Source organism: Sitodiplosis mosellana, unplaced genomic scaffold, assembly GCF_009176505.1.
Source record: "Sitodiplosis mosellana isolate CC-2019 unplaced genomic scaffold, AAFC_SMos_1.0 Smas_scaffold_5327, whole genome shotgun sequence".
NCBI lineage: Eukaryota > Metazoa > Arthropoda > Insecta > Diptera > Cecidomyiidae > Sitodiplosis > Sitodiplosis mosellana.
The window spans coordinates 1-9803 of NW_022600569.1; the positions used below are offsets into that span (position 1 = coordinate 1).

Here is a 9803-nt window from a genome sequence, read left to right on the forward strand (position 1 = left end):
ATCTAATCTCACCGAATTTACCTACTATGCCCAGAGAGGCATAAATTCAGGTGCGCAAGTGGATAACCCAAGTAGGTTGATAACCCAAAGAAATTTTGGAATAATATTAATTCACTTTTTTATAATAAGTCAGAAACTAAAAATAATGGTTATTATTATTATTATTCTGCACCATACAGCGTTTCTTCGCCAGAGGTGGTTTATTTGATATAAATATTATTTTGTATATTTACATTATATTACATTAATTAAGTTGCTATATTTGCATAAAATTTATCACTCTCTCCATAATCTATTTCTTTTAAAATATTCATTAATTCTCTGTTTAACAGTATTTGTACTCGTGTTAAAATCAATTAAATAGGTATCACAGACTGGAGTAGGAACATTATGATAATTCTTATTTTCTTTATGAATTAAAGGTGGCTTAATTGGCACAAATTTGTTATAAAAATCATTGTACGTAGACAGCATATGATTGACTGGTTCGAATCTGGAGTAATCACGGTGTCGTACTGGTAGAGATAGGAATGCTGTGTCTCTTGTCCAATGCCGTGGTGTTCTAATATTGATTTCGTTCATAATATGTCTCGATGATGTATGCCCGCATAACACATTATGTACCATTGTAATTTGAGCTATCTTTCTTCGTTCCGCAAGCGTTATCATTTGCAATTCCAGCAATCGACATTCGTATGGTGGTAACTTAAATCCATGGGACCATTTCATTTTACGCAGTGCAAATAATAAAAACTGCTTTTGAACGGATTCAACTCGAGCAATCTTTTCAGCGGTGTATGGGCTCCAAATCTGTGAGCCATATTCGATAATCGGTAGTACAAATGTGAAAAATAATTTCTTAATTGTCCATGGGTCCTCAAAATCTCTCCCAAAATGTTTGATCCATGCCAATCTTGACTTTGCTTTGGCGGTAATGAATTCAATGTGTGCATTGAAATTCATGTTTACATCCAAAATGACGCCCAGATCCTTCATCACTTCAACACGGTCAATTTTTTCGTTCTCAATCGTGTATATGTGGTATTGATATAAAAAATGGCTTGGGCGAATCACTAAATGAACTTGACACAGTATTCGCTTTCAATGACTATTTTATTAACCTGCCACAGATAACAATTGAAAATGCTTATGGTGATATAAGCAGTTTAAAAACAAAAACAAAACCAACCAGTAACTATTCTGTATGCAATTCCATGTTTATAAATCCGGTCTATAGTGAAGAAATTAATGGATCTGAGGCAAAATTCGTTTTGAGGCAAAATCAAACTCGGAAACAAAAGGAAATTTCGAGCCCTTTTGCCCATATTTCATAGTAAACATGTTTTTGGGGGTAGATAGGTCTTGATCGATAGGATTTGATGTGTTTTTTCAAGTTTGGCGTGACGTTATAGTGGTCCGAAAGAGATGTCATGAAATCTTGGCTAGTAAAACCAATACTTTTCCTAACAAACAAGTTTGCGGAAAAGTAAAATGAAAATTAATGCGAAAAATTCCAGTTGAATTGAATCATTTGTGGTAAAATTTATCGCTGAAAATAAATTTAATAGAAAAAAACAATGGAGATTTACTAGAGGATTGAAAGTCGTCAAAATAAGACCAAAACGTTTGCTATTTTCTCAATGTTTATTTGAATTTCCAGGAAAAAAATTATTATTCTACATAAATCATTGCAGGGGTTGTTCCGCCGTGGCTTTGTATCGAAAGTGGATTTCTCGAATGATTTATGTTTTGGCAAAAACATTCAAAACTATCGACACATGCGAATTATACAGTTCAATAATGTTCGATTCAACTACTTCAGAAATTTGTTTGAGACGTTTGTTATCAACGCCGCTAATCACTTCTTTGTGGCGTTTTTTCTTCGCATGTATATTAACATGAGCATGAATACGGTTTTCCTTTACTTCAAATAATTCCATTTCGCATTGCAGTTGATATGGGATCTCTTTTGGTAGGAAATCCAATAAAGCGGCTCGAACATTGTTGATAATAAGATCTTCAGGTCGTTGATCGGTGAATTGGTACTCTGGATATTCCCATGGTTTTTTACGTGACTGTTTGGAAATATAGTTGGCAACCCGTTCAACTCCATCACCGCAGATAGCGGACACCAGAAACACTTCGGAAAAATATGGCCAACCAACTGATTTGTCGTTCTTGTATTTGACCGGTCGCTTCATATCGGCTAAAAACTTCTCTTCGCGTCCTTTCCACGGTAAATATTGGCGTTCTTTGCACGTCAATGTTCCCTCTGTCAGAACTTGTACCAAATTGATCAGAATTCGTTTCGATAGTACCATATCAATTTTGTTCATAATTAGAATGCTTGGCACGCTTTTGTTGGAGACAAGCGCTTCCAAAATGGTTGGATGCACTACATTTCTCGTATACGAATCGGAAACATCATGAATGAGAGCGATTAAATCGGCATTTTCGATGGAACTGTTACATGCCCGTATATACTCATCATTCAAATTATATTTTATGTTTTCTTTGACGGTGGTGAAGCCGGGCGTATCGAAGAGGATCATTTGTGTGTTTTTTTTATTATAAATGTTGGTCGATTGGGTCAATGTTGTGTGGACTTTCCGCGAAGTTGGGCATGTCCGATGGTTGGTGATTTTATTGATGAATGAACTTTTGCCGGAGTTTGGTGCTCCAATGATTGCCACTTTGATGGTTTTCTTTTTTGCAGGCACCTCGTCGTGCTGTTCTTTGGTTTCAGCGTCATTGCTGTTCTTGTTAAAAACACTTTGTTTTTCCACCGAACATAACCTTCGAACAAATATTGTACACTGGTTAAATTGGCTGCTCAACACCTTCAGCGAAAGTTTGTTCAATATTAGTAAACCTTCCATTTTTATCTTATTCTTCCTTTTGAATTACACAACTTTTTCGAAAAATGAATATGATTTTCAAGCAAACATCTCCGCAGTGACAGTACTAAATCAGCATGTCACACTGGCACACAAATTGTCGGTTTGACGCTTTGCACATGTTGAACTGTCAAAACGGGTCAAACGCAAAGTATGTGAGTAAAACATGTGCTAAATGCAAGAATTATTTCCAAACAATCCCAATATCCAACAATATCACCGATGAAAACAAAGAGAAAATAATTAAAATCACAAATTTAACTGAGTTTTCTAGTGCAAATTTTACTTTTTCCAAGCTTGTCAATTGGTGTTGCCCTAGATTCGATTCGAATATTGTTGTGCGAGCGAGATGGATATACGTGCGACTGTGTATAGTGGTCTGAACCATTCAAATCACAACAAATTTACATTCAAATGATGGCGAGTAGTTTCAATTCTCACCACTGCGTGCCCAAGTGTATATTCAATATAATAAGCGCAATTCAATGAAGTGGGGTTTTGCACGCTGAAAAGTAAAAATAACAAACTTTGGTCTGTCTGTTCGAGTCAATGGTTATTATTGTAAATTGAAAAATGTCCGAGAAAGGAAAACTCACGTACAGCAACAGAAAGCCCGATTCAACAAGGTTTGTATCAAGTGTTTTATATTGGTTTGCTTGTTTTTCATTTCTTTGACATCCATTGAAAATGTGTGACTTTTCGTCGACAGAAAAAGTAAATTGCCGCTTTCGAAAAATCGGTTTTCCATCGTGGGCCGAGGAGCAACACTCTCACGACCGTCACATATTCCACGTCCTTCATCCATTGGGCCCCGAGTGGTTCTACTGTCGAGTGCGACTCGATCATCGAGTGGAACCCGCTTATCGCGAGATACAATTGGCCGTTCTTCAGGTGGCTTGCGTCGTTATGGCAGTGACAATTATTTGAACACGCCAAGCCGATTTGCGACAATGTCAACGCCGCTCCTTGGCCGATCACCAGCTGTGCGCCACTCAGTGATGCCACCAGACAGTTCACGGAAATCAAAACATGAGAACATGATAAAAGTTCAGAAGATTCTACAACGTGACGAATCGTTCTATGCTGATCTGAATCTCAAAAATGGTTGCTTAAAAACAATGACCATCAATCAATTCTACATGATAATAAGACGTTTCGTTCGCTTGATTTGCGGAAAGGATTTGGACACATTCATAAAGGGTGGTGACCCGATAAATGGCATTCTTAATTTTATCGAATCCGTTGAGTACCCATTCGTTGTAAACAAATCCATGCTTAAGACACCCAATGCACCGCATACATTTGATCAAATTGTGGTGATGCTTTCGTGGTTGGGAAGTGTTAGCAGCGTGTCAACTATAGCGTCCGATGATTCAATATTGGACAAGTGTCTATTCGTCAAGGATGAACAATTCCCAAATGAAGAATACACATCGATGTTTTCCAAGGCCATTCAAGATGGTTATCTGTTGTGGAACAATGAAAGCGATGACCATGCAACATTTATCGATCGTTTCACCGATGAACTCATCGCTGCCAAATTGGATCACAAGGTTGAAACAGCTGCTGAGCTACAATCATTAACCGACAATCTGAAAATGAAATCGAAAGAATTGGCTGATAATCCGGTGCAGTTGAACAATTTGCATCAGTTTGAACAACTGGAATCGAAATACGTCGAATACGAGACCATGGAACATGATCTGGAGAATCAACTGAAGGATAAGCGTGATCGATTGGCTGCCGTACAAGTGAATTGGAAAGATATACGCGCCAAAGTGCAACAGTCTCAATCGAAAATTCAGGCACTTGCCACTCAAATTCAACAGCAAGAGCACAGTATTGCCGACTATAGAAAATTGGCCGAAAATTTGTCTATGATGAGAACAGCGGTTGGAACAGTTCAAAATGAAATCAAACTCATTCGAGATGAGGATTCAATTCAGCAGATCACGCGGGCCAGACTATTAAAGAAGGTTTCTGAAGCGATTAATAAGATCAACGATCGCGGAATGCAAATCGTAAAAGTGCTAAACAACACTCAAATTAATTTTGGCGAAAAGGAATTAAACCTGCTACATCTGCCGGCAAGTCCATCAGTTCAAGTAAGAATGTTTTCTTTTCTTGTATTGAAACACTCAATATTAATTTTTTTTTCTATTTTAGCTAGTAAAAGATGTGGAACAAACGTTGTCACATATTTTCAGTGTCGTGAAAATTCAAAAGCATAAAACACAAATCGAACTCGACAAGGCAACTAGCAAATTAAACGTTCTGAAAGCAGAATCGGAAGCATTGACGAAAGAATTTGATAGTATCAAGAAAAAATATGAGAAGATCTCTTTCGAAAATGAGGTGCTCGAGAAAAAATCGACAATAAAGAACAAAAAGAATGAAAGCTGTACTCATAAGTTGACTAAGCAAGCTGATGAGGCCAAAACAAAACACAGTATACTCAAAGTTAAAATCGCCGCCGCGCATGCTGAACAGAAGCGATTTGAGGATGAAAATATTAAGCTAATGGAACTGGCAGAAGCACATGCCATGAAAATCATTGCAGAAAAACAAGATTTGGTCAATCATTTGGATGAACTTGAAAAGGTGTTAGATGGGCATTTAGAGGGTTTTGATTATCCAAAATAAGCGTGAATGTTGCAACTTACATGGGCATACATGCCCGAACATTACCGATTCTAGTCACAGCGGTGAAAACTTAAAAAATGATTCGGTTTTAGTGGAAGTCTTTGCACACAATGATACTTTGGTTAAGTCTACTAAAAATTTAAATTTGAAATATCAAAAAAAGAAATTCTTCAAAAAAACAACTACAAGAGATAATATTTTTTCTGTCCGTCCGTCTGTCCGTAGTTTTTGCCCGATCTTTCTTAAACAATTTAGATATTATTTCATGGGTTGAAGTCGGTACCATCGAAATTAAGCAAAATGACTGACACACGAAGGGATCTAAGAGAGCTTGATTGCTCAAATTTGTCAGTGGACTGGAAGAATTGAAAACGTAATTTTTTGGTGTACATGATCGCCAACAACAAAAACAACCAAACGGAACCAACAAAAATCGCAATTTTTCTTTGGTTGATTGGAACGAAAGGTGCCAACATTTACAACACTCTGTTTCCGAACGATGGGTCCCAGCAACAGCTTCTGCAGCGGCAACAACACGGGACGAAACTACACAGCGAACATTGAATGAAGTGTTGACAGCGTTTGATAATCACTGTTTGCCGCAAAAGAATGTGACGATGGAATCGTACAAATTTAACAACATGGTGCAAAAGGAACGTCAGCCGTTCAGCGAATTTTTAACGGAACTTCGTGCACAAATCGAACGCTGTGAATTCAATTGCACATGTGGATTGTCGTACGAAAGTCGGATGCTGCGTGATCGCATAATCACTGGAGTGTATGACAAGAAACTCCAGTTGAAATTACTCGATGGTCGTGATGAAACATTGGATCGTGTGGTGGACATATGCAAAACGTTTGAATCAGCAAATGTTCACAAAGGCATTTTGGCATCGAAACAGTCAATTGCGGCAATAGCCCTATCGGAAAACACAGACACCGATTCAGTTGATGCAATCAACATGGGCAAGAAACGTACGTGCTTCAACTGTGGTGGCGATTGGGACAGAGAGCATAAGAGCAAATGTCCAGCCAAGAACTTCACGTGCCAATGCGGGAAAAAGGGTCATTTTCGCCGAATGTGTCGAAGCAAAGGAAAGAAATCGGAAGTTTCATCATCGGGTAGATCTCAGTCGAAATCGAATGACAAGTCAGCTGTTGACAGTCTCCGTTGGAACGATGTTTCATCGTCAGGTAATTCAGTGAATGGACGTCGAAAATTGGAAACAATTCTTAGTGTTAAAAATTACATTTTTAGAATAAATTCAATCGGACTGAAAAGAAAGCGATGGACCAAGGCATACCGAATAGGGAATAAGATAAGTAAAATTCAAAGTCGATTCAGGAGCAGATGTCAATTGCATTCCATTGAGAATCATCAAGAAAATGAAAATTAAAATGAAACACGAGCAAAATGACTTTCCTGTATTCGATTATAGTAACAATAAAATTAAGATTTATGGTATTGCCGAAATTAAAATGTGGGATTGTAAATTGAATATTGAAAGAATAACAGAATTCATTGTTAAGGATGACACGTTTGAACCGATACTGGGACTTGAAACTTGCATTGAGTTTGGATTGATTGAGGCAGTAAATGTTGATTCGATCAAATGTTCAAACGCGGAAGAAAGGTTTGTAAGTGAGAATAATGATGTTTTCACTGGACTTGGAAAAATTCTGGGAAAAGTCACAATACATTTACAAGACGATGCTAAACCGGTCATGCATTATAAAAAGCGTTTTCCCGACACAATCGTTAAAAAACTCAAGCCAAAACTCGATGAAATGGTAGAATCGGGTATCATTTCTACGATATCTTATCCAACTGATTGGGTAAACAACTTGCAGGTTGTAGAGAAGTCCAATGGCGATTTACGCATTTGTTTGGATCCAAAACCACTCAATAAGTGCCTTAAAGGCGAACATTATTTGATTCCCACCATCGATGATTTAACCTCGGAATTGGCTAATAAAAAAATATTTACAGTTTTGGATTGCTCAAATGGATTTTGGCAATTGGAGTTAGACGAAAAGAGTTCGGAACTGACTACATTTATGACACCTTTTGGTCGGTATAAATTCAACAGACTTGCGTTTGGTCTGAATATTTCACCGGAAATTTTCCAAAGACGTATGGTCCAGATTTTTGCGGACATACCTGGGGTCTTTGTGTACTTTGATGACATTGGAATAGTAGCTTCTAGTGAGGAAGAACATGACAGAATATTGAACATTGTTAGGTTGAATAACAACTTCACTATCACTTCCCGAACTTACATCTGAATTTTCACCTTCAGCGGTATCATACTCTGATGCCGAGTTATTTTCAACATTCACTGAAAGATCCAATTCATCAGCATTCACATTGTCTGCAGGCACATTTGTTATTTGACTATCATTCACATTAGTATTTTCAGTTGGTTTTACAATTTTGATCTCTGGCAAATCGTTTGATTGTCTAGGTGTGATATTTTCTTTATAACAAATCACTAGCATTAAAATCTGCATTTTGAGTTTTTGCTATGAATCTACGATTACGTCTAAAGTGATTTTCAAATGAATCCACAATAATGTATGAACGATCATTTACTATACCAAATATTTTTCCATAGTGCCATTCCTTCCCATTTTTCTTGAAAATCACCAAATCCCCTATGCTTAATGATGGCAACGACTTTACGTTTCGATCATAGTAATATTTTTGCTTTTCTTTTTTATTTTTGATTTTTTCTTGAATGACTTCTTTCATATCATTTCTGACAAGTAATTGTTCCGATACCAGCAATTTTGTTTTGATCAATCTACTAAAGAATAGTTCAGATGGACTCATATTCATGCTTGCTACCGGTGTAGTATTATATTCCAATATTCTGTATTGAAACTGATCCGCCTCATTTGCCTCGTAGCAACGCTTCAATATGTTTTTAGCAATTGCTACTCCTTTTTCGGGTAAACCACTACTTTGTGGATATCTGGGGCTTGAGTATTTAAATTGAACATTGAAATTTCGAGAAAATTTCTCAAATTCAGCTGAGTTGAATGGAACATTGTCACTTTTAATTATCGATGGATATCCAATTTTGTTGAATATCGAACAAAATATGTCGACAATATGCCCAGATGTCTTATTTTTAACTTTGGTTGCAACCAGAAAATTTGAGTATGCATCGAAAATTGAAATAAAATCACGCCCCGCATACTCAAATAAGTCCACAGATGCGATATGATATGGATATTTTGGATTTATTTCTTGCATTAATGGCTCTTTTTGATTATTCCGTTTGAACTTCTCACAAATATCACATGACGTAATCATTTCTTTGATTTGTGCATTCATTCCCGGCCAAAAATACAACATTCTTGCTCTTGAAAGTGTTTTCTCAATTCCCATATGTGGCTCGTGCAGCCATTTTGCCATCTTACATTGCAATTTCGATGGAATTACCAATCTATGATTCCTAAATAACAACCCATTTTCGAAATGCAATTCCGATTTCAATTTGTGAAATGTCCGTGAAGATTCATCCAATGATTTGTAATTTGGCCAACCATTTCTAACGTAGTCACATACACGTTTGAGGTTTTCATCCGATTCTAATATCCGCTTGTAATATTCATAATTATCCCTCGACACACAAACAGATATTGTCACAGCATGGATGACATTACTTAATTCCGTTTCTTCCCCGTGTGTGTCCAATTGTGCACGAGACAGACAGTCGGCCAATAACATTGATTTTCCCGGTTTATAAACAATTTCCAATCCTGGAAATTTTAACAATCTCATGAACATACGCTGTAATCTTGGTGTGACACCATCGATATCGCGCAAATTTAGTGTTTCAAGCGGTTTATGATCACTTTCAACAATAAACCGATGTCCATAAATGAAATTTTTAAATCGTTCACACGCAAAGACCACAGCTAAAAGTTCTTTTTCAATTTGAGCCCATCTCTGTTCGGGTTTACTGAGAGTTCTAGATGCAAATGCGACTGGATGTTCTTCTTGAATCAAACCCGAACCCAATCCATCTTTTGATGCATCCGTTTGAATATTGGTTTTTCTGGATTGAATGGCTTTAAAACTGGATCTGAAGTGATAATTTTCTTTAAATTCTTCAACTCAACTTCATGTTTCTCATTCCATTCAAATGCAATGTCTTTACCCGATAACGAGAGCTACAGCAGCCTTGGGATTCATCAAAAGATTTTTTTACGACATAACCGACGTTCAAACGCTCAAAACACTATACTACGCAC

At 37.0% G+C, this 9803-nt stretch overlaps 3 protein-coding genes across 4 annotated transcripts; 2 read left to right on the top strand and 1 right to left on the bottom strand.

Annotated features, from left to right (window-relative positions):
• Positions 1-1625: 1625 nt before the first annotated feature.
• On the bottom strand, positions 1626-3257 carry LOC129572649 (GTPase Era, mitochondrial-like). Its single transcript, XM_055452659.1, has 2 exons — positions 3184-3257; positions 1626-3068 (listed from the first exon to the last, which is right to left on the bottom strand). The coding sequence occupies exon 2, from the start codon at positions 2877-2879 to the stop codon at positions 1743-1745; it is 1137 nt and encodes a 378-aa protein (XP_055308634.1). The 5' UTR covers positions 2880-3068; positions 3184-3257; the 3' UTR covers positions 1626-1742.
• Positions 3013-7087, top strand: LOC129572648 (kinetochore protein NDC80 homolog). 2 transcript variants are annotated; one of them, XR_008688474.1, is made up of 4 exons: positions 3013-3523; positions 3607-5002; positions 5064-6734; positions 6799-7020. XR_008688474.1 is itself a non-coding variant. In XM_055452657.1 (3 exons), the coding sequence occupies exons 1-3, from the start codon at positions 3471-3473 to the stop codon at positions 5538-5540; spliced, it is 1926 nt and encodes a 641-aa protein (XP_055308632.1). In that variant the 5' UTR covers positions 3359-3470; the 3' UTR covers positions 5541-7087. The 2 variants fall into 2 exon arrangements, 1 of the variants encoding a protein (XP_055308632.1); XM_055452657.1 differs by having other exon boundaries at positions 3359-3523; positions 5064-7087.
• LOC129572650 (uncharacterized) lies at positions 6182-6803 on the top strand. The gene is made up of 2 exons (XM_055452660.1): positions 6182-6734; positions 6799-6803. The coding sequence occupies exons 1-2, from the start codon at positions 6182-6184 to the stop codon at positions 6801-6803; spliced, it is 558 nt and encodes a 185-aa protein (XP_055308635.1).
• Positions 7088-9803: the final 2716 nt, after the last annotated feature.

Excerpts from the sequence above, each read along its gene's own strand:
- LOC129572649 (XM_055452659.1), bottom strand. The coding sequence starts at position 2,879 with ATGGAAGGTTTACTAATATTGAACAAACTTTCGCTGAAGGTGTTGAGC.
- LOC129572648 (XM_055452657.1), top strand. The coding sequence starts at position 3,471 with ATGTCCGAGAAAGGAAAACTCACGTACAGCAACAGAAAGCCCGATTCA. Across the intron at positions 3,524-3,606 it reads AGAAAGCCCGATTCAACAAG|AAAAAGTAAATTGCCGCTTT; the intron begins GTTTGTATCAAG and ends TTTCGTCGACAG. Across the intron at positions 5,003-5,063 it reads CGGCAAGTCCATCAGTTCAA|CTAGTAAAAGATGTGGAACA; the intron begins GTAAGAATGTTT and ends TTTCTATTTTAG.
- LOC129572650 (XM_055452660.1), top strand. The coding sequence starts at position 6,182 with ATGGTGCAAAAGGAACGTCAGCCGTTCAGCGAATTTTTAACGGAACTT.